Raw genomic sequence first — 22,588 nt, 5'->3', positions numbered from 1 at the left:
TGCTTTAATGAATTGTATACATCGTCTTGTTGAACATAAAGTCAGAGAATCATTTAGGGTGGAAAAGACCTTTAAGGTCATTGAGTCCAACCATAAACCAGTGTGATTACTTTGGGGTTTTTACTCACATTTTCTCCTGTCACTGAATGTGCCAAGTTACTCTAAATCACGAAGTTGTTCTAAATCTCAAGTGACTGTTTGCTATTTGCTTCACACTGACAAAATGATAACACTGGGTCCTGATCCAGGGATGGCAGAGTTTGTCTTACTGGGAGAGCTGATAAGAGAAGAGAGCAGAAACCTGGGCTTGGGGACAGAGGCCTTGTGTGAAGCAGATGGCTTGCTGCAGACACAGCTGGCACATGAATGTGCCAGAAGAAAGGAGGTGCTGCTAACCACCATCAAATCATGGTTGGTTTCTTTTTACATCACTTTTGCTCACTGACAAGATTACATACTCCCAGGTTGCCATTTTTTAAAGAGAAACAGAATAATACTTCTGATTTGTAATAGGAAAACCTTAACATTAAGGCAGCAGTCATATAGGATAAACACAGTGCTTTCTTTTTCCCCATTGTCCTTATTTCCAGAAAAAAGTTTTAAGAAAATTGCTTCAGAATGAGGCTTTTGTATTATCATGGTAGAATTATGCAGAATAAAACTGCTGATCCTATCTTTGCCTGTAGGGCAAAGTGCACTGCTGAATAAATCAAGAATATTGTTTAATATTACATTAAAAAGATGTAGAGGTATTAATACTAATTTATGCTAGATTCATTGTGATAAAAAAATATAAAGTAAAATTGGCAACTTATTTTAAAGAACTTGGTACTGCAACTAATCATCATTATATATTTGTATAGTATCTATTTTGTGAACTCTAATATATGTGTATTGCAGAATGACTTTACTAGAATTAGCTTAGAAGAAGCTTCCTGCTTAATTGCCACTGAAGTTCATGGTGTTTCTCAGGATTTACATTATTTAACATGTACGGAAAGAAACAGCTATGTGATGTTTCTATTTACAGCAGTTAGAACGAAATTTAAACTTGGGGCGACCACAGAGATTGATGGAAAGCTTTACAATGCCCAAAGCTCTTCAAGCCATGCAGTTTGAGCAGGATATGGCTGAGATGCTTTTGGGAGCAGAGTCCTACTCTTGCTTCCTGTCTGTGCCAGGGACCTTTCTTTGTGCCTTTGCAGCACCACTCTCCTTCCCTCCCTCTCTCTCTGAACAAGAAAATAATTATTGTGGACAGAAACACAGAGTCACTTGGAACAATTCCAGTCCCGAAAAATAAAAATGTACATTTATATATAAATTATGATCATTAAAATCATGCAACATTTATCTTCACCTTGAGGAGACACAATGATGTATAGTCCCTGTAGAGGCTGTCTCATATTCCTGGTCATGAAGATAAATGGTTCAGAAGAAACAACTACTTTGCAACAAAAATCCATATTTGTACATAAAAGAAATAATAATAGTAAAGAGACAACTTCTAATACAAACAGGAACCCCACAAAGTGGTTCTGTGATGAGTCCAAAGGTAAAACAATGGAGCTATAAAAATGGAGCTTTTGTCTCCAGAAAGTAAAGATGAATTCTTTTCTTTGTAGTACTCCAATACTTGCAATTTCCTGAAGTATGAGGTTCGAGACATATTTTTGCTTTGGTGAGATATTTCAGGACAGTCATATTATTACTGATAGACTTTCAGAATAATAGTAATGTGACTGTGTCGGTACTGCTGTCATCCAAATATATCACACTATATCACGTTATTCTGTGGGCTCATTCTGAAATATTTGTTATAAATAACACTGATGTTGCCTTCCTCCTGGAAATGAGGTGGTGTATTTCTATTGCTGACAGATTTCTCTGCTGAGAATAAACATCATCTCTTTGCATTGAGTTTAAAGAATAGGCTTCAATAAGAAAAAAATCCGAATTTTTCATCTGGTCAAGATTATTTATCAGAAATTCTGTCTAGACACAAGTACAGGAGCTTTCATAGAGCTGATATTGCAAGTTATTGCATCTCCAAAAGTTGGACTGAAAAATAATATAGGAGCTGAGTTATAGCTTCATTTTCAAATAGGGTACAGGCTATAGTATTTTTCATACTGCCCATGGAATAAATATTTGAGTCAAATATTCAGTTCACTTTGATTTATATCTAAAGTAAACAAAATATGCACCAAAACCAGTGACTGCAATGCTGGGAAGTTATTTTTCAGTCTGGACCCAGGGATGATTATTCTGGGCTTGGAATATGGATATGAATTTATATGTACAATATTTGTGCTGCTTGTGTATCCTCAATGCCTCTTGTCTTTCCCTCAAATAATCTCTGAAGAGCACATCGGGATACTGTCCTGTTCACATAACATGAATCCAAATGTGGATTTAATCTAGATTTTTGCATCACATTGATTTCTATGTACATGGGATAACATTGGGAGCAAAATCAAAATGCACTCCACAAACTGACTCTGACTGGTTTTTACTCAAAATTTTTCAAATACTTTGAGCTTTGAAAAACTAATATTTTAATAATTTTTCATTTAGGAATATATGGACTCCAACAAATACATCGAGCATTTAGTGACTCAGCTGGAAGAACAACGCTGGAATTTATGGAGGCAAGTACAGTGCCATGTATATATATTTATGTTGCTATTTTGGAAATGATACTGCAAGCCATAGTTTCCATTTTTGAGTTCCAAAGAATGATTGGGTATTCAATTTCTCCATTTTTTGATTTTTTGCAGACTACCAAACCTTACCTCATGAAATAAGTAGGGCAGCACACACGAGTCGAATCATGCCTTTGTTAACCAGGGCAGTTGCACACATGCACAGGTTTATTCATGTTAAAGTTTCTAGGCAGTGGATGCTAACCCTACTTCAGATTCTTTCCATTGGACTGAATTTCAGAAATCACGTTATATCCTTGAATTTAAGTGTTTTCATTGAATGGCACACAAAATCTAGCCAAAATACCACCATAGCAGCATTACCAATTGAGAGTTTTGAAACTAAAATAAACACAGGTTTACAATTTTGCAGTGTCCTTGATAGTCTGGATTTTCTCTATCTTTTCTGTTCATGTTGCCCAGACTTGACCCTGGTTTGAGCAAAGCAGGGATTACCACATGCTGGTGAGTGTTTCTACACTGCCTACAGCAAATTTGGTATCTGCTCAAATCCTATCTAAGATAACATTTAATACAAAGGAAATGGAATAATAGCAGTGATAAAATTCCTTCAACATTCACAGATTTTTTTTAATGCAATATTTAACTTTTTTTTTCTGAAGACATATGAACAGTGACAGTCTTTTAAAACACAGTCAAATAAAAAAGTATCTTCAGGGAATAATTTAATGTTCATAGACTGAAACATATTTCACCCTAGTTCTGATCAAGGGAGAAATAATGATCTGTCTGATTTTTCAGGTGAGTGCCTCTCATGTACGAAAAAAGAGTAACTTTGCATATGCCAATATTAGTTCTTCTGCACCTCACAAACTTCTTGGCCTATACAATATAAAGTAGTATCACAGCATTTACAGCTTACAGCATTATGATATTGACTCTTACTTATAAGCAAACTCTAAAAGTTTGTGGTTCAATCCTACTTTTCTTAAATGTAGCCAAATATAATTGGCACAAAAATTTGAAGTTTTTATTTAACATTACAGAATTCAGGACACTAACTTTGTAAGGATGAAGGTGATAACATTGTATGCAGATGACACTACTGTGGTTAAATATAAATGAATATTAAAAAATAAAATATTAAAAAGTCTTTGAAAAGTAGCAGGTGTAGTGACTTAATTATGAACAGACATACATGTGTTCTGAAAATGCAGTGGTTTTGAAGAATTAAAAACATTAATTTATTTTTAACATTAATTATTTTTATTATTATTTTTATGTGGTGTTGGCATAAAAAGTTAAGACTGGTAATGAGCACTACAAGAAAAACCCTTCTGGTTCAGCCAGTTTTCTTTGAACACTATTCCTCTCTTTTAAATCTCTGAGAAGTTTCATGGTGAGGATTATGCTAATAGCTGGCACTACAGAGGGGCAGTGCTGGGCTGTCTACAGCCAGACAGATGTCCTAATAAATCAGCAGAGCCCTCTCCTCAGCCTTCATTATGCTCTTGATTTGTGACTGCCATGATCTGGGCCCAGTGGGTCACTGGGAGCTGAACCTGACAGTGACCAATGACCCCACTGTCCTGGGGTGAGCCCATAAAACTGACACACACAAATTCTGCCCATTTAGCTCCTCCTGCCTCACTCACAGCCAGCTCAGATTTATAGTGCCCAGCCCGAGGCACAGGAGACTAAACTCAATGCCATGGTGTGCATATCAATTTTACATTTCCTTTACATTTCCACACTTACAATGGGACCCTAAAAGACATATGGGGGCCAAAATATCTTTTCAGTTTAGAGGAGACTGTTTAGACACGGCATTAGCATCTGCTGTGGAACATTTATTGCTGTAATTGCTGTCCCAGGAGGACTGGCTGTGCTTAGGTCACGTTTTATGGCTTTCCACTAAAGCAGACCCCTAGCCCAGCTTCACATACCTTGCTCTTAAAACCTTGACTACAACAAGGGAAGGTACCTCAGTAGTTTGTGAAGATGCAGATTTTATTAACACAGCTCTTCTTATACTGGATATTTTACAGTAGTTATTCTCACATTACTGATAGCATATTTGATTTGTCAGTTGTTCCTCTGTTTCTCAGGTTGGAAATAAACACATTTACCCAATGTGAGACAAATTTGACCTCCATCAATGTAAATCACCAACATTGGAGGTGATGTACAGTAGTGGTTGTGCATCTCCATGTATCAGTTTAAAAAAAAAAAAAATTTTATTTCTCTGCCCTATCTTGTCTAGAAATAGCTTTAAACAGGACAGAATTGGATCATAGGAGTGGAATCCCCCTGCAATGTTGTTTCCTACCTAGTCATTTAATGCTTTAGTTCAGCTGATGTAAAATTTTTATGGCAGAATCACATGGACAATCAACATGAGAAGCTAAAATTTGCTCCTGCAGTCTTTGCTAATTGACTTGATGGTAAATCACAATTTTTAAATCTTGATACATTGAGCAGTGGCAGCAATTACTAATTCTCTTAACAGAAGAAAGAAGTAATAATTCAGCATAGGATGATTATTACCTGAACAAGCAAAGGTCAGACCCTGGTCTTGAGATCTTTCCAGAGAATTTTATTAGTAGTGCTGCTGGAACCAGGACCAACACTTCAGACTGCCTTGGTGAAAGCCTGAGGATATGCTGCAGTTCAGATGTGACTAATAAGTTAATGAAGGTCAAACAGCACTTCCTTACCTTATTACAGTAATGTAAAACACAGAGGGGAGGGACCAGGAATGCACATGAGGATTGCATTGCATTTCTCCTATGCTATATATTAAAAACAGAGATTGTTAAATAGATCTGCTCTGCTTTCATCAGCAATATTAGCATGCTTCTGTGCTCTTGATTTTAATGCCTGTGTACTAAAGAGGTGCCAAGCATTAAACAGGTTGCCTTTGCTGTAATCATGAACTTCCATTGGGAAGCCTTAATTGCTAACAAGCAAAATAGCTCTGCTAGAATTCTTAATGGTGAGCACAGATTAAAATAACAACTGTGATTAGCTTTAAACTGCTTGACTAGAAAAAGACTAATCTTAAGGGAATAAGTTGCATGGCAAACAAAGGAAAAGTCCTGTGTATGATATTACAGTAATGAAGGCTGAGAAAAAAATCAAATGCTACCCCAACTAAATAAGGTCATGCTCTGCACAAGCATCTTTTTCTTGCCAAGCCTTAGTAACTTGGCCCAAGAGGAATGAAGGTGTAAGCAGCCAGGTCTTAGGGCCAAACCTCCATTTTAACCCATTCTGGAAGTTCTCATAACAAACATTGCCTCTGGTCCATGATGCTATTATGAGTTATAGACAGTATTTGGAATGAATTGTCTTCCAAAACTGTTGTTGTAGTCTATGATTAGAGGTTGATGTGGTGTGGTGAGGTGTGGTAAGAGCATGAGGCTTCTTTCTACTTTGCTTCTTGATCCACCTGTCTGGTCATACCATCTTGGCAATGCATGAAGCCAGGAAAAAGGTGCTTTGAGCTATTAGCCACTGCAGCCTGCCTCTTGTCTCTTCATCAGTCTTTGGTTTTGCTGGGGTAGTGTTTTCTTGGGATTTTTTCCTACATCTCTACAGCAATGCTGGATGTATATGATAAATTTGTAAAACCCATGCAAACATTGATTCCTTTACATTGATTCCTTTTAGTTTCCTTAGGATTCGAAGCTGAGGCTGAATGAGGTAGAATAAAACTGAGTTTGACAATTAGGAGTCATTCAGTTACCAGGTACTAATTCAGATTCTTCCAACTAACATTATAACACACATATCTCTCTAAAGCTGAGGTTTCTGATTTGTGACCTTATGTGTGAAAAAACAAGCAAAAATGTAGATAAAACCCATATAAGGCTACGAAGTTGTGTTTCATAGCTCACAGTACTGCTTCAGATGAGCATTTCTACAGAGGACTGATGTTGAAATATGCACATGAGGATACCAATTAAAAATGTATCTTATTTTTTGGCCAAATGTGCTTTTCTTTAGCTGTGTTTAAATGTGGATGGTTCAGTGAGCAGTGCAGATGTAGTTACAGGCTACAGAAAGCACTGCCATTGTATTATCTGTGAATGAGAACCACTTGCTTCCTTTGGCTCCCCGGTACAATGCCCATGTCACACCACAGCGATAAAAGATACTCCTTCAGGACCAAATTGGGTGAGAGCAATTTGAATAGTGAATATAGAAAAAAAGCAAGGTTTTTACTGTTTGCCTTTTAGATTGCATTTTTAATAGGGTCATAGAAAAGTAAGAGAGGATAGTTTAAAGATTACAAATGAACCTGATGGACTGTGTAAGTCCACTATAAATACTGAATGTGAAAGCACAGGAAAAGGCTGAATAGCTACTAGAACTTGTTGCAGTTGTAGTAGAAACAGTGCTTATTTGAGGATTTATCTCAATTTTCAAACCAAGACTGATCACTGTCTTTCAAACAAATATAAATGCTTCACAGGAGTTTATACCTGCTCAGATTTTTTATTAGTTCTACTAATTAGTCATATAAAATAATTGTCCTCATCTGATTAAAGTTGATAGTAATTTGATGTGCAGCACTTTACCAGATCAATAAATAAATCTCTTTCAGCAATGAGCCATTTTAACTCCAACAGGGCATATTTTTGTGAAGTATTTACTCTAAGCTGACTTAAAATTAAACTTAACTTGATGTGCCTTGGTAAATGAGAAATATGATTGGCATTATATATTCATAAAAAGTATTAATTTTAAAGAACATGACTCTCAGCCTGTTTCCTCTAATTGGAAAAAACTCCCATTAACACTGCTCATCAGTGCTGCATGAGTCAGGAGTGAAGTGTCAAGCCTCAGTATTGAAGTCATTACATAAAGGACTGAGAACCATCTGAACAGAAAATAATCTTGATACAAGCAAATATCTCTGTATCTATGCTAAACTACCCAGATTTCAGAACTACAGGCAAAAAATGAAAAAGTGGTCCATAAAAAGTAACTTCATATGGCAGTGTTTATAAAATTAAATAAATTAACCAATGCTAAATTATAAAATGTTAATAACATTCTGTAATTAATTAGGGATTGAGGTATTTTTGCACAGATGTATGCTTGTCATAATAGCGAGACTGCCAGAGCCATGAATTGATTCAGTTTCTCTTAAATTATAAAATAGAAGGCCTTGAGCAAAATGTATTCTTTAGATATATTTGGTAGAATAAGGATCACAAATGTTCCCTACCAAGTTGAAAGGAATAAAAACTCCAGCAGGGAAGTATGTGGAAGGTCTATTTGGCATATGGATGTTTGTTAAAAGCAAAATGCATGAACTGCCCAGACTAAATGAGTTCCTCATTTGTATGCTGGGAAATGAAATGTATAATCCTGGCATGGTTCTGCATTTGTTTTAGATTTTTTCTAAGAACAAACTCTTTTGTGTATGCAGATATACATATGACTATAGTGGCTATTTAGGGTTAGGGAAAAAAAAATCTGCTGTGAAGTGGTTTTGTCTGACACTAAGTGTGAGTGGCAGGATTTTGTCTGTCCCCTGCAGTGCAGCCTGGCCCAGGTAGCAGCACGGGCGCTGCACAACTGCTGTGTCACTGCATGGGGGAACAGCTCTGACCCACAGGCAGCCCTGGGGGAAACCTCGGGGCACCTGCTCCTCTGACACTGCACCCAGCTTCAGAGGGGAAACCTTGGGGCTCCTCTGACACTGCACCCAGCTTCAGAGGGGAAACCTTGGGGCTCCTCTGACACTGCACCCAGCTTCAGAGGGGAAACCTTGGGGCTCCTCTGACACTGCACCCAGCTTCAGAGGGGAAACCTTGGGGCTCCTCTGACACTGCACCCAGCTTCAGAGGGGAAACCTTGGGGCTCCTCTGACACTGCACCCAGCTTCAGACTGGAAACCACCATCACATCAACACAGCCATCTACAGAAACGAGCATGCAATTGTCTGATGTTTGTGCTCTGAGATTACCTCGCTCTTCTTTAGAAATCTAACATTTCCAAATGGGAACTGACCCTAGTCTCATTTTATTGTTTGGTGCTGAATTTACTCTCCCACTAATGTCTGTGCCATACTTACTCAAATTGAATCATATTTCACTCCTCAGATAATCCCAATTATGTTATTGGCTTTATTCACAGATCAAAGAATAATTTCCATGAGTAATAGCGGCATTTCCCTGAAGTCTTCTCTGAGACTGAAAAACTTATCTTTACACAGAGCCCTGGCTCCTATTTGGCAGAAGAAAACCTATGGATTTACATCAAGGCAAGAGCTGAGAATTCAGGCCCTTATAAAACCAGGATGTCAAAATTCTTATAGAATTGAGTACTGCACAGTCACAGGCTATGAGATAGGGTTTCAGATGGTGTGGTGGGTTTAAGAAAGGAAAGGAAAATTTATGAATTTGCTATTTTTAAAGGACTGGTACCTTACTGATCTGTTTCACTGATGAAGTCTACAAATAGGGCACTGCTGATGGCAGATATAGAAAAGGCCAAGGAGAAATTGTACATGAAGTCATGCAAGTCAGGTTAGCACCTTTCTTTGTAAATGAGTTTCACTTATGAAAGAGAAGTTAAATAATCAAGTTTAGCATTTCTATTTCATTCTGTAATTCTCAACCTTCTTTTTTTTCCCTAAATTACATTAAAGCAAGAGTTTAAGACTCCAAGTGAGAACAGGGCCTCATTGTTCCACACAAAGTGAGAAATTATTTTCATCTTCTCAGCCCCAAGGATGCAACGAGAAATAATATAATTCCCTTTTAACAAAGAAAAGTAATGGAGCTTATACAAGAGATCCATGTGTAAGCCAGTTTTGCTGTGTTCAGTCACAGCACTGTTCAGCCTGCTCAGTCTGAGGGATGAAGTTCCAACATCATTGCTTGAATCTCTAAAAAGCTCTATGGCTTAAAACACACTTTGTGGCAACATTATCCCATGCTGTGTGATGGGAGAGGGATTTCTTGTGTCTACAGTTCACTCCATGATGAGGTGTGGAAGAGGTGAGCTGTCTTTGGATGTCTCCTCTCCAGCTCCTGTCCTTGGCCCCCACCACTCCACAGTATAAAATAAATTATGTCCTCTGTCAGGGCATGGGCAGTGGCATGGGGAGCAGGAGAGGAGGGCTCTGTCCTGTTCTCTTCAGGCAGTTTATTTTAAAGCACATGGATGTTCCTGTGCTGATGAAACCATTGGGTTTTTCACAGAGAGAAAACCATGGATGTAGGCCCTGTGTCATGTGGCTGGGCCTGTTAAAGGACAAATATTGCTTGAAATGAAAGCAGGACACCCGTGCAGCCAAAATACTGCTATGACACCACTTATTCCTGCTATTTAATTGTGTGCTGGTCCATCACTGTCATCTTCCTGCTTCTTCCATGACTCCTCTGTCATGGATCTTTCCAGGCTTTGTGTGAGACTGGCACTTGGAGATCCATTTTCCCTGAATTCTGAAGGAGTTGGCTGGCTTCCAGTTCACATGTGGTGCAGGGTGCATTTTCTATCAATTCTGCCTGCTCTACAAAGTCCTTTTAATGTTAACAAATTATATTTTTCATTGCTTCATTTGTTAATAAAAGGATATAATTGTGCCTATAGCAATCCAGATTCTGGGATATCATCCGTTCACACTTTTTTTTAAAATCAGGAGTGAATTCCAACATATTCTGCTGTAGGGAAAATATCACGCATTTATAGCATAAACCTGTATAAACATTATTGTAATGGGTTCCACTGGGGACAAGGTTTCAAATATAAAGCAGCATTCATCACATATTAAAGACATGAACATATTTTTTTCGAATTTAAATCTACGTTGCTAACTCTTGCTTATGTAGATATTCCCCTGAGATTTTCAACATTTAATAAAAGCTTGCAAAATGCAGGGCTCTTAGTTTTATTACCACCTGATTACCTAAGCAGAATTCAGAAAGTATAACTCAAATAAGCAAAAAATAAAAACCTCAGATTGATCTCCACCAAAAGCTTTGCAGTAAAGAGATGCCAGTTTTGCAGGTTACATGGTTTGCTGTCATTTATGTAGCACCTTTAAAGATGGCAGAGGGAGAAGCTGATTTCCTTCAACACCCTGCCAGAATCAGCACGGGCTCCTACTGCCCTGTACCGAGGGAGTTTGATACTACCTTACAAATTCTTCCCAGGTCAGTTCTCGATAATGCTGTAATAAATCCATTTTTGTTTTTCATTCAGTAGAATTTTAGTCCTCAGTCAGGCAAGCCAAAAGTCTCTGAAGCCCTTTTGAAAGACATAAGTACATATGTTGTGGCTCCTACAAGGCTTCCTGTGTTTTTATGATCTTCCACTCCTCATGGTTGGAAGAGTTCAAATGCCAAGGAAATATCGATCTTCCTGAGGAGCCCTGAGAGAAATTGGTCCAAAAACACACCAGAGGTTGTAAACACTCTCAATTCCTCTCCTCCTTTCCTCTAATAACACTGTTGTAAATTTTTGAAAAAAATGGCCGAATACTGTGTCCTCCCTGTGACAGTAAAGTCATGACTTCAGTTCTGCAATGTGGAAATGTGCAAGTGGCAGCACTTGACCCTTTATACAGCCAATTCAAAAGATACTCAGAATTCCCACAAAGAATCTAAATTCTAATTCCACTGAGGTCCAGAGAAAACTTTTGTGGAATCATTTTTGGTTTGAATGTACCCGTTAGCAGCAGGAGCTGATGCTAACACACGTCAGCATGAGGCAGCATCCAGACTGCTTGTCTTCCTGTAGTTCTGCTGCACTGGGAAATTCCAGCACGGTTATTGGGGACCAGTTTGTTCTGCAGCCTCTGCTCCAGTGTCTGATTTTTCCTGCCAGAGCAGGGCGCTCCATGAGTGTCCCTGTCAGCTCCTGTTGCACGGCTTTCTGTGCCATAGCCTGGCCTGGCAGCTTTCCCAGGTGCACAGGCAATCATCCCCAGAGCTGAATTGAAGTCCTCAAAAGGGCAGCACTGCCTCAGGTCTCACTGAGCAGTGCCCTGTGTCAGGCTGAAAGAGCAACTGTTTCTATAAATTACGTCAGTTCGATTTTCTCCCCTGCTCGTATTTAACAGAGCCCTGGAACACCGCTGGTGTTAAGCGCCAGTAACCTTGTGGTAGAACATCAGAAAATCCGGTATTACATCACCCATACACAGCCTCACTCCTGTGTAAGCAAACACAGAACTATTAATAAGAGGACAAGAAGCGAGTAAAGCTTAAGAACTGCATTTCGGGAGGTTTCTTCCTTCTCCCAGATTTTTAACATGAGGTTTCAGACTGTCTGAAAGGTTCTGTGGTTGTTTTGACATTATCGACTACTGTGCAAATCAGTCACTCCCAACCTGCCAGCATACCTGTTCTTTCCCATTTGGAAGAGCTGCAGAATGCAGCAGTAAGCAGAGCTACACCACCTCCACGTACATGCACATTATGCCAGCTGAGAATCAGAAATCATTTTAGGAAGTATCTGTCCCTCCAATGGTAGCTTGGTGCCTCTGAGAAAATGGAAAAAATCCCCCAAATCATTGCATTTGCCCATGCCAGCTGTTAGGTTGGTTTATTTAAAACTATGGCTACCAGCAATATGTTGAGCTAATGCTATCATCTACTTCATTTTAGTGCTTTGAAGTATGAGCACTGCAGTTTTTTGTACCTCTCAGAAGCAATGGTGAGCCAAGTCATGAATTTTGTTTGAAGACTGGTGTATTATCTTGTAAATGTCTATGCTAGACAAAATTGTGCAAGCCTAGGGACAAGAAATAATGATTTGGAACATATACTTATTTCTGTGTATGAAACTGAGATACTACTAATCTTAAAGAGACACAGAAGAACAGTATCTCAGCAGTCAGATACCGTGCAGCTCGACATGCATAAAAAACACTTTCAAGTTGTAATTATACCTTTAAGTTGTAGATAAATATTGGTTCTTTTCAATTCTAAATCACTAATAGTTACAGAGTAAGAGACCAAGTCTGTCACTCTTGATTTCAGTGAATGTAAGCTTAGGACTGAAAATAATTAACAAACTGGCAATATTTTTAAATTTTTTTTTATCCCTTTAGCTGCTGTTAATCTAGCAGATTTGGTGAAACCATTTCATGTTTTCACTAGAAATTCAGGAAAGGAGACTCATGGAAAGATAAATGTGGTCTTCAAATAGACACTTTGCATGCAACAATTTAGACTTCATAGAAAGACTTGACCTTGATTAGGATAATATTTTAGCATCTGCAGCACTACACCTAGGAAGGGACCATGAATATGCCAGTGATTTTACTGCATCTTGAGTACCAGTTGCAGTTCTGGTCCCCCACTTCAGAAAAGGTGCAAAAAAATCTAGGTATGTTCAGAGGAGGACAGAAAAGGGTAATCATAAGAGGAGTCGGTTTCCATTTATGGAGCAACTAGGACTCTTCAGTCTGGAAAAGCAGTAACCCAGGCAGGGGAATGACAGAGCTAAAATGTGAGCAGCATGGAGAGGAGCTGCTTGTCCATGGCTTCTTTCAATGCAAGAAATACAGACTGTTGGATGAAAACAGGCAGCACATTGAGAAACAAATGAAAGGAAAAGATTTTTCATGTAAACAAGGATCAGAGCATCTGCAACATGGTACCACAGATTTTAAAAGTGTATGTGGGTTCAGCTGGAGGCTGGACAGTCATGGAAGAGAGCTAGTGAGATGTACTGAACACACAGAGGGCTTAGGAGATCCCGGAGCTCCCAGGGGATTGGAGAGAGGTGAAGTGCTGGATCTTCCCCTGGATATTTGGAGTTTGCCAGTGAAGAGAAATGACACAACTACACAGACTTTCTGAACAGATCCAGCGCAGCCACTGGCACGTTGGCTAAGTCTCAAAAACCACTGCATTTGCAATCACTAATTAGAAAGGAATCTGGATAGGAGGTTTAGGCTGTCTATTCAAGCAACAGGCATTATAGTGTGATTACATTTTATTGGGAGTTGCTCAAGGTGTTTTCCTACACAACAAACCTGTTAAAACACATCAGCAGGCAGGGTCATGGTTTAAATGATGAAATCATGTTTGAATGGAGGATAACAATCTCTTTGGAGACACCAAATTCTACTGGATTTGGAGAGGACCTCTTGTCTGCCATGATGCTTAGTTCCTGTCTCATGCTGCTTTGCAGCTTTCTGTCACAGTGTTTTGCAGTATTTAAGAACATCACTGTGTCATCTACTCTGATTCACAGTGTAGTACAGACTTTATGCTTCACCCCATTACAGTTAATTAAACCCAAGATCTTTGACTAGCCCAGGACTCTAGATCATCCCTCAGAAAACCGAACAATTGCGTTCAGTTGTGTTAGGAGAGAGCAAGATGCCTGTGTCCTGGAAAGGACAAACTAAGAAGTTTGACAGATTCAAGTAATTTTGGAAGTTCTCATTCCATGCTGGAAAAAGGAATTGCCAACCTGGAAGAAAATATGTGTTAAGAGATCTGGCTATGGGTTTTCTCAAGACACCATAGCAACACATTTAGCTGCAAAGACTGTTTTTGTACCACCACAGGAAGAGATTCCTTCTGCAACTTACTCCACTGTCTTCAGCCATGGCTAATCTGTAAATTAAAATCTGAGCGTTATTCAATGATTTATTTGTTCTTCTGAGCTCTTCTGCTAAGCAACCTCCAAATTCAAAATCCAGAAAAACTCCTGCCACCTTCATTTTGAAGTTCTACTTCTCCAGTACTTGCTTTCGATTCTCAGATAGAGCTCTACCTTTTGATTCTTGTCTCAGCATCATAGATGAGGATTTGCTTTGCACCCTGGTTCCTGCAGTCTCTTCACTGCCGTGTACCCACTGTTTCTCATTTGCATTGTCAGTTTTTCTCACCCTGTTTCCACGATCTCTCACTTTTCATTAAACTGGGAAATCCTGCCTGAACTCTTGCTCACTGTTCACCTAGGTTCTCTCACATGTACCGTATCTTAGGTTCTCTTACACACACCATGTATCTACAAATAACTGGATCATGTACCAGTCAGATTTTCTTCTAACCAGGAAAAAAATTTACTTGCTATTTTTGGATTAACAGATGCCAAAGCTGTCAGCGATTCTTTTGGAATTGCTTTTTCATATGCTAGGTTTAAAAGCGTGCCGTGCATGCCTGTGAGTCTCCATCCATCTGAACTCTTTCACCTGTGTGTCACACCGGGCCCTCAGCAGCCCTACGGGCACAGCCGCTGCCCCTTGGCGCATCCCAGCGCATCCCAGCACATCCCAACTCATCCCGGCCACGCCGCGTGCCCTCTCCCCTAACTTTCGAGGGCAGCTGGGACGGCATCAACTCGGGGCGCACATTCCACTCGGGGCTGTGCAGAAGGAGGGTTTTCCCGATCATGTTCAAACCCGCGGGCAGCGGCCCCGCCGGAGAGGCAGCGCTGCCCGGCCCCGGCGCGGCCGAGCCGAGGCTGCGCGGCTCCCGGACACCCCCGGCCCGGGGGCACCCGGGGGCACCCGGGGGCAGCCGCAGACAATGGCCCGGCCTCCCCCACCCCCCCGCCGAGGCGAGCCCCTGCTGCCGCCGCAGATTTGCCCGAGCCATTCAGTTGCGACCGATTGCGATCGCGGCAGATGGGCTGGATCTGACAGCCCCGCTCCTCCGCGGGGCCGGGGGCGGAGGGGCCCGGCCGCCGCGCTCCCCGCCCCGCCGAAAGTGCCACCCCGGGCAGCCGCCCGCCCGCCCGCCCTCCCCAGGCACATGTTACGCGTCCCGCGGCTGCGGCGGCAGCGGCAGGAGAAGCCGCCGCGGCGGAACAAAGCGGAGCAGGCGAGCGGCGGCGGCGGGGCGGCCGGCCCGGGGGGCGGCAGCCGCTCTGCCCAGGCGGGGGGCGGCGGCGGGGGGCTCCCCGGCCCGCCGGGACGTGCGGCCCCCGCCCGCCGCAGGATGCGCCACCGCGCCCCAGGTAAGGAGCGGCCGCTCCCGCGCCTCCATCCATCCATCCATCCATCCATCCATCCATCCATCCATCCATCCATCCATCCATCCATCCATCCATCCATCCATCCATCCATCCATCCATCCATCCATCCAGCCTTCCCTCCCTCCCTCACCTGCCCGCCGCGCCTCCTGCCCGCCCCGCCGCCGCCGTCTCCTCCCCTTCCCCGGCGCCCCGCGCCCGCCCCGGCGGCGCCCGCCGCTCCCCCGCCCGAGGCCGCGGCGCTGCGCGGAGCCGGGCGCGGTCCCCGGGCGGGGGGAGGCACCTGCCGCCGCATCCCGCCGCCGGCCCGGCCTCCTCCCCGCCCCGCCGGCCGTGCCGCAGCCAGCGCAGCGCCCGCAGGAGGCCGGGTCTGTGCGCTCCGGGAGCGCCCAGCGGGGCTGGGACCGGGCCGGCCGGAGCCCGCACCGCCCCCTGCGCGCCCGGCCCCGCCGCGGGGCTCAGCCCCTCCTCGGCCCGGGGGAGAAGGGCAACTCGCTTTTTCCCTGCCTTTTCCTGCCTGATGCGCGGGCAAGGAGCCCGCGGCGTCTGCTTTCGAGCCCTGTTGCTTCACAGGCAGCAGATTTTGTTTTCGTTCTGTGCCTGTGGCAGGAGCATCCTAACGAGTTTTATTTCTGTTTTAATTTTATTCCTGATTGTTTAAGGCTTGACCCCTCTACATTGAAGTGATGGCGGTCCCCGTGGAAGAAGCCTATTAGGTAGAGATCTTTCTGAAATGAGTTGAAGTACACAAAGCAGTAGGTAAACGCAGAATGTTGAGTGACCCACCGCTGGTGTGAGGCTTTTAGCTGTTGATTCTTTGGCTTTGGTAAGGTGTTAGATCCACTCTCCACCTCCCGAGGTGGGGTTACCCAGGAAGTGACAGAAATTAGGTGGAGTAAGTGTGAGTGGGCCTTGCAGAAGAAAAAATGCAGACCCACATAAATACCATGTTGTTGCAAGCTTTATTTTGCATGTTAACAATTCTTTTTCTCCATGTAACAATATACATTCCCTTACTGAAATGGTCTTGTAAGTAAGTGTCCACTGCCCCTCCCTTAAAAATAGATATTCCAGATAAACCCCCTGTTTATCATTAGGAAGCTAGCGAAGTTTTAACAAGGGAAGCATCATGAAATAGAGAAGTGATTTACATCGGAGGGGCTGGCTGTATACATTAGTGGATTGCAGATAAGCTGTGTAAGTAAACAGAAGCGCAGTGCTCTGTTATTGTGCATGACTATGGAGATATCATGGGACTCTTTTGCTAGTTAATAGCATAAGGCTTCGTGGGAACTGTTTGATCTGCAGGACTTTTGCTTGGCAGTAGTTTACTTAAGGTTATTACACTCTGTTTGGAGACTTGTATTTGCTAGCCATTATTGCATTCTTAGCTCCAGGCTTCCCAGAGTTACAGGTTAGTAGGTCAATAAAAATTGCACTGAAATGCTGGAATGGGCAGTCTAGAGTTTTAAATGTGGTTGGGGAATAACTAGACAGTAATCAGAATGCTGAGGACTTTTTTTGTTTTTCAGTGCATTTTTCTGCTGGTCATTGGCGATGAACCAAAAATACTTTTTTTTTTCTTTTGGTCATGAATACCACAAATGTTTTTCCATTTCTTTTTAAAGGAGGAAACAAATCATATAAGCTAAATACAAAATTCCCTATCAGCATAAAGCAACCAGTACCTTTGGTTAAATTTACTAGGACTTAGTTCCTTTCGCTAGTGAACATTGGGTTTAATGCCACTGGCATTACATGGGGCTTGCCAGTAGCAAGAATAAAAATGTCATCAAGTTTCTGCTGCTATGGATTTACATGTTTCTTTTAGAACCTGAAATTTGCTGTGCTGTGTAGGGAAGCAGTATGGAAAAGCACATTATTAGGTGGCCGCTGCGTTACAAATACTCCAATAAAATTCTGATCCATCCAGCTTCCAGCACTTGCCGAGCTTGTTGTGAGCCGGTGCATTCCGGGTGTGTGGAACGAGGCTGGAGCCCGGCTGTGCTGCTCCTGGCTGAAGCCCTGCCCGTTCCCAGAGCGGCTGCAGCGTGTGGTGTAATCCCCATTCCGCCCAATCCTTGGAGCTGGAGGTTGGCTGTGCCGGTGGAGCAGTGCCATTGTTGTCACAGCGCACAGTTTACGTGGTTAAAGTGAGCCATATGGTGTGTGTCCCCTCCTCGGTGGTGTGCTGATCGGGGAGGATGGATTGGATGTTCATTGCAGAGCTCTGATGAAAATACCAAAAAATATAAAACATTCACAGTGGTTTCAGCAGCTCTCATATACTTTCCCCTTTCACTGAACATCATGGACAGGAAGATTATATACTTTAGCTCAGAAATATTTTATGTTATTGTATATACTTTTTGCCTTTTTCTGGTCTCTTTCTTAGAGTATTTCCTAAGAAATTTATTCCCAATTCATCTTTTTCTCATCTGCATTTTTGCAGTTTATTGCATGTAGCACGCACTTATTAACAAGTTTTTCTTGCTGAAGTATAAGTATATGCTTTGTAGTACTTCATGTTGCCCTCTTTCTTTAGCAAAGAACTGCCCTTTCTGTAAGAATTATTAATGGTTAACTTATTCTGTGCAAGGTAGGGATGGTTACAACTGTTGTAGAGCGTTACTGAAACACCACTGCCTGACTCCACCTTATCCCTACATAGATTAGCTCAGCAGCAGCAGCAGCAAGGTGTTGTGCATAAATCCACTTCTTACACTGATTAATTTTCCTTTTAAGACCCTGATTTAGCCACCACTTAGACACCTGCTTAACCTTGGAGTTACAGCACTGAAATAGATAGGCTGCTCTGCATGTGAAGCTGTGTGTGTGTGTATGTGTTCACTTGTAGCTTGCAAAGAGGTGTTGTACAAAAAACCCCAAAACAACCCAATACACTTTTGCTTTGCTCCAGTTCTCAGGAAGTGCAATTCAATAGCTGCTGTTAGTTTGGTGATTTAGCTAAAACATAATCCCACTGAGTGATGGAACTGACCTGGGAGTGGTGTTCAAGACACAGGCATGGTGTTTCTGCTCTTGGCTGATGTTAAACCCTCTTTTTCCACCTGAAACTGCACCATGGTGAAGTTGAAGCTATCAGAGCAGTAATGCAGAATTTCCACTGCTCAGAAAGGAGAGAATGAAAGGGCAATTTTCGTAATATTTGTGTATAAACATCGACCAGAAGGTTGATGCTAGGATTTATGTTTATGCTTCCTTTCTGAAGAAGGTCTGGAGGGATTATTACAGCAGGAAAATTCTGTTTTTTGGTTCTAACTATTGGATATTTAGATCTCATATAATGGTAACTTCTAGGAATGACAAAAGGATTGATAGTTTTAGGACATTAGATGATGGATACAATCTCAAGCTGATGTGAATGGAATTTTTAAAAATATACATATAGCTTTGATATATTCAAATGATTTAAACCTTAAGAGAAATTTATGCAGCAAGACACGTCAGAAACCCTCAAGTTGTCTGTTTCTTTGAGAATTTATTTTTCTTCTATACTTATAATTTGAAAAGAAAATAGGAAGGTGGTTTTTTGTTTTTTGCAAAGAGAATCTTTAAAGTACAGAAATTAATGGCTCATAAATGAGAATCAAGTACTTCTGCACCTTGCTGTGGTGTGTGCACTGGCAGTTGGCATCTGAAACATAAATTATTCCTCATAATAATCAGAATGAAAGTAGATCATGAAGGAAAAAAGCAATATGCGGGGAAAAAAGTTCGATATATTACAGAAACAAAGTTCTCAACACTGCCATGTGCTGTGAAAGAACAAAAAGAAGTGTTCTTCTTTTCCCTGTCTCTCTTTATAGGATTTCTCTTAAATCCATGTGGTTCCAAGTGTCTGAGCCAAACACATACCAGTTGCTATCCATGTACATCTTTGTTCCACCTTCCAATAACTTCCCTTGCTTTGTGTATAAACCCCTCTAAAAAGGCTCTTGGCTCCTGATGGCCTGTGTTGTTCTAAATAGACAATGCAGCTGCTCTCTCATTATGTCCACTTGAATCCTCTCAGTTCTTCTCTGTGCCAAGGTTTTACCCATGCTCTTGGTCTAAGCCACTACAGGAAGCTAAAATCCTTATCCCATTGTATAGTTGATGATGATGGAATAATTTGTGCCTGAGTATACCACATACTTATTCTGAGAGGTTTTTTTTTTTTTATTCTGAAGATAAGCTATATTCTTTAAGCATTTCAAATTATAATTTCAGGTTTCATTGTCATAAATAGTCATTTCTGTGGCAACAGATGTTCATCTTTACAGAACTTTTCTTCCATTTCTTTCCCTTTCTCTCTCCTTCTTTGAATTGACTGCCTGTGTACCTCTTCTCCATGCCCACTGTGTATGTCTGCATTCCAGTGGGTGTTCCTAGTCTCAGGCAAAGGAGCCAGCTGGCATTTGCAATATGATGACCTCAGTGACTTACTGCACCCTGAAGGGCAGCAGTGTCCTAAGAGCACACCTGTGTGACATGTGGTCAGAGGGGAATGTAGGCCAAACCCAGTGCAATAAATGCATCTTTCTGTTGAGTTTGGGAGAGGAGCAGAGCTACCAGTGGAGCCACAGTAACCATGTGTTGTGTCTTGGCCTTCTTGGCATCTGCAGTAAAGCGATTCCTGGTGGCTACTGAACATGAGATTGAATTGCAGTCATTCCTTGTGGTGTTAATGGGAATCTGACGTGCCAATGTTCAAGCATATAAAAATATTTTTTAATGTAAACAGCACATGTGGTAGTAGAGAGGACTGCTGGGAATGCCTCTGGTATCTAAGCTCTAGATGGGTGTTTGTAGTTCATAATGTAGGAACAATTTGCTCTAAGTTTTGCTGCAGGGCTCTGTCAAGTAACATTGGCTTTATGGCTACAGCTAGAGCTTGTATCCTGGAGATGAGTAAGTTATCCAGTCACCATTTTCAGTGTTACCTAATGGAAGTGAACAATTTCAGTGTTGTAGTACATGGCTATGGTTTGATTTTTTTTTTTAATGCTCGCTCTTGTTAAATAATTTTATTTACATTTGCTTTGGCACTGCAGTAGAGCCCAGACAAGGAGCATTGGTATTACCAAGTGACATGGCACAAATGAGAAAAAACTCGATTTGCTGTGATCCCTGGTGGGTCCAGGACCACACCTCCACTTCATCTCCCAGCTGGCCCAAGAGCTTGCACCAGCTGCTTGTCCTGGGCATGCAGCAAGGAGTCAGCTGCTGGGGACCTTCCATCTGTGTTATATCTGGGATGCTCAGGTTGTTTCCCTGGAGCACAGCTGCAGGGGGAAATCAAAGCATGCTATCATAAATGGCAGGCCCAAGACCTTAAATGTCAACAAACGTTAAGTTTTCACAGAGAAAATGCCTCTTTTCACATTAAATTGGCAGTGCAAATGCACCTAATGAATTAAAATATGATCACAAAGAATGTCTGTCCCCAAACTTCACATGGTATGTGTGAAGCACTGCTAGCAAATGATGAGAGAGTTAGACTGCAGGGTACAAAGAAAAATGAGGAATTGTTAGTGAGAGAGTGAGAATAGATTTGTTTTGATGTCAGGGGTTCTATTTGTTCTCAAAGCCTGACATTCTCACTAGGCTGGATATCTGAAGAGCTGCTTCAAAACTGCTGAGCCTCTGTGGCTGGCACTGTGTCTTACAGGTCCAAATGTGCCTGGTGGGTAACAGGAGCCTACAAATGCTGATGTCTCCTGGTAACCTTGGGCTGCCTCTGTCCAAACTCCATATCTGAAACGCAAGAGCACATCCCAAGGTTTCCTATTCTGGACTGGTGTGAAGCAGCTCCTGATTTGAGAGGAGGAGCAGCTTCATGGCTCCCTGATGAGGAGTCAGGAGTTCGTTTGTGAGATTGCAACTTCACAGAGGGTCAAACACCACTTCTGGTATTTGGATAGGAAAGACATGGAAGAAGGATGAGGACGAGTGGCAGTGTAATTATTCAATGTTCAGAGAATGAAGTAAAATCAAGGATGGCTGTTGTTTTTAAGTCAGGAAAAACTAATAGACCTGTATGGCAAGGAACTGGAACTAGAGACAGCAGAATTCTAAGGAAGAGTAAGGTGACCAGGTGAGAGGAGGGACTGAGACATCAACATGATTGTGGCAGGTGATGAGGAAGAAAATTACCTTCTTGAATTTTGATTTGCTTCTTCTTGGAAGGAAAGAGTGAAGCTGTGTTCAGGAAGAGAACTGCAGGTTTGCAGGAATTAATCAAAGTCAGAAGATACTTAACTGAAGAGAGATATTCTATTAAGTTTGAAAAGCTGAGTTGGGAAAGTGTCAGAACTGAGGGAATAAAAAAACTGAACAACCTGTTCAGTCTCGAGATTTGTGATATGAGTGTTGCAAAGTGTGAAAGAAGGTGTGCAGAAAGATATTAAGATCTGCAACAGCATACATTTCAGTGAGGGGTTAAACCAAGCTGTAAAATTGTAGGAGAGTAAGTGTGGCATTAACAGACAGTAGAAATATTTTATTTTACTTGTTTTCTAGGGTAGAGCTACTTGTGTTAAAGAAAGAATCAAATTTTTCATAAATGCTTAAATATATTTTCGTTAAAAGCCAATGCTATCTTATTGGTGTAGAGTGCACCATTAAAGCAGTGGTCCCTCATGGATTTACCTCCTAGAGTAATGAAAATGTGCTTTATTATTAATTGTGCATTTTCTTGTCTGATTCTGGGTTTTGTGCAAAGGCAGAGGTTGGATCATTTGGGATGTATCAATATGTGAGTTTATCTCTCCCTTGTCATGTAAAGGCTTTTCTAAGAGAGATATTTTTAGCAATACTCAGATAAATATTATTAGAGTCTGGATTAATCTCCTTAACATCTTCACTCAGCAGTGTGTAGCTGTGATAGTCTTAAGGACAGTAGGCATGACGAGGTTTGCAGTCATGGGTGTCTCTGATGAGATTAACACAGGAAAAGAAG

The 22,588-nt window shown here is 41.6% G+C and overlaps 1 protein-coding gene and 1 long non-coding RNA gene across 7 annotated transcripts in view; one reads left to right on the top strand and one right to left on the bottom strand.

Annotated features, from left to right (window-relative positions):
• LOC148223236 (uncharacterized) overlaps positions 1-15,793 on the bottom strand; it is a 57,226-nt gene extending 41,433 nt beyond the window's left edge. The window contains exon 1 of the long non-coding RNA XR_015804919.1: positions 15,758-15,793. This is a non-coding gene — a long non-coding RNA (uncharacterized LOC148223236). The remainder of the gene's footprint in view (positions 1-15,757) is intronic.
• Positions 1-22,588, top strand: part of NCKAP5 (NCK associated protein 5) — a 376,424-nt gene that overhangs the window by 140,109 nt on the left and 213,727 nt on the right. For all 6 annotated transcript variants that reach the window (XM_088168358.1, XM_088168359.1, XM_088168357.1 and 3 more), the window contains exon 3: positions 2,578-2,651. In XM_088168358.1, the coding sequence (XP_088024484.1) occupies positions 2,578-2,651 (74 nt within the window). The remainder of the gene's footprint in view (positions 1-2,577; positions 2,652-22,588) is intronic.

This window comes from Sturnus vulgaris, chromosome 7 (assembly GCF_052056855.1).
Source record: "Sturnus vulgaris isolate bStuVul1 chromosome 7, bStuVul1.hap1, whole genome shotgun sequence".
Classification (NCBI taxonomy): domain Eukaryota; kingdom Metazoa; phylum Chordata; class Aves; order Passeriformes; family Sturnidae; genus Sturnus; species Sturnus vulgaris.
This window is presented reverse-complemented; position numbering and strand designations above follow the sequence as displayed.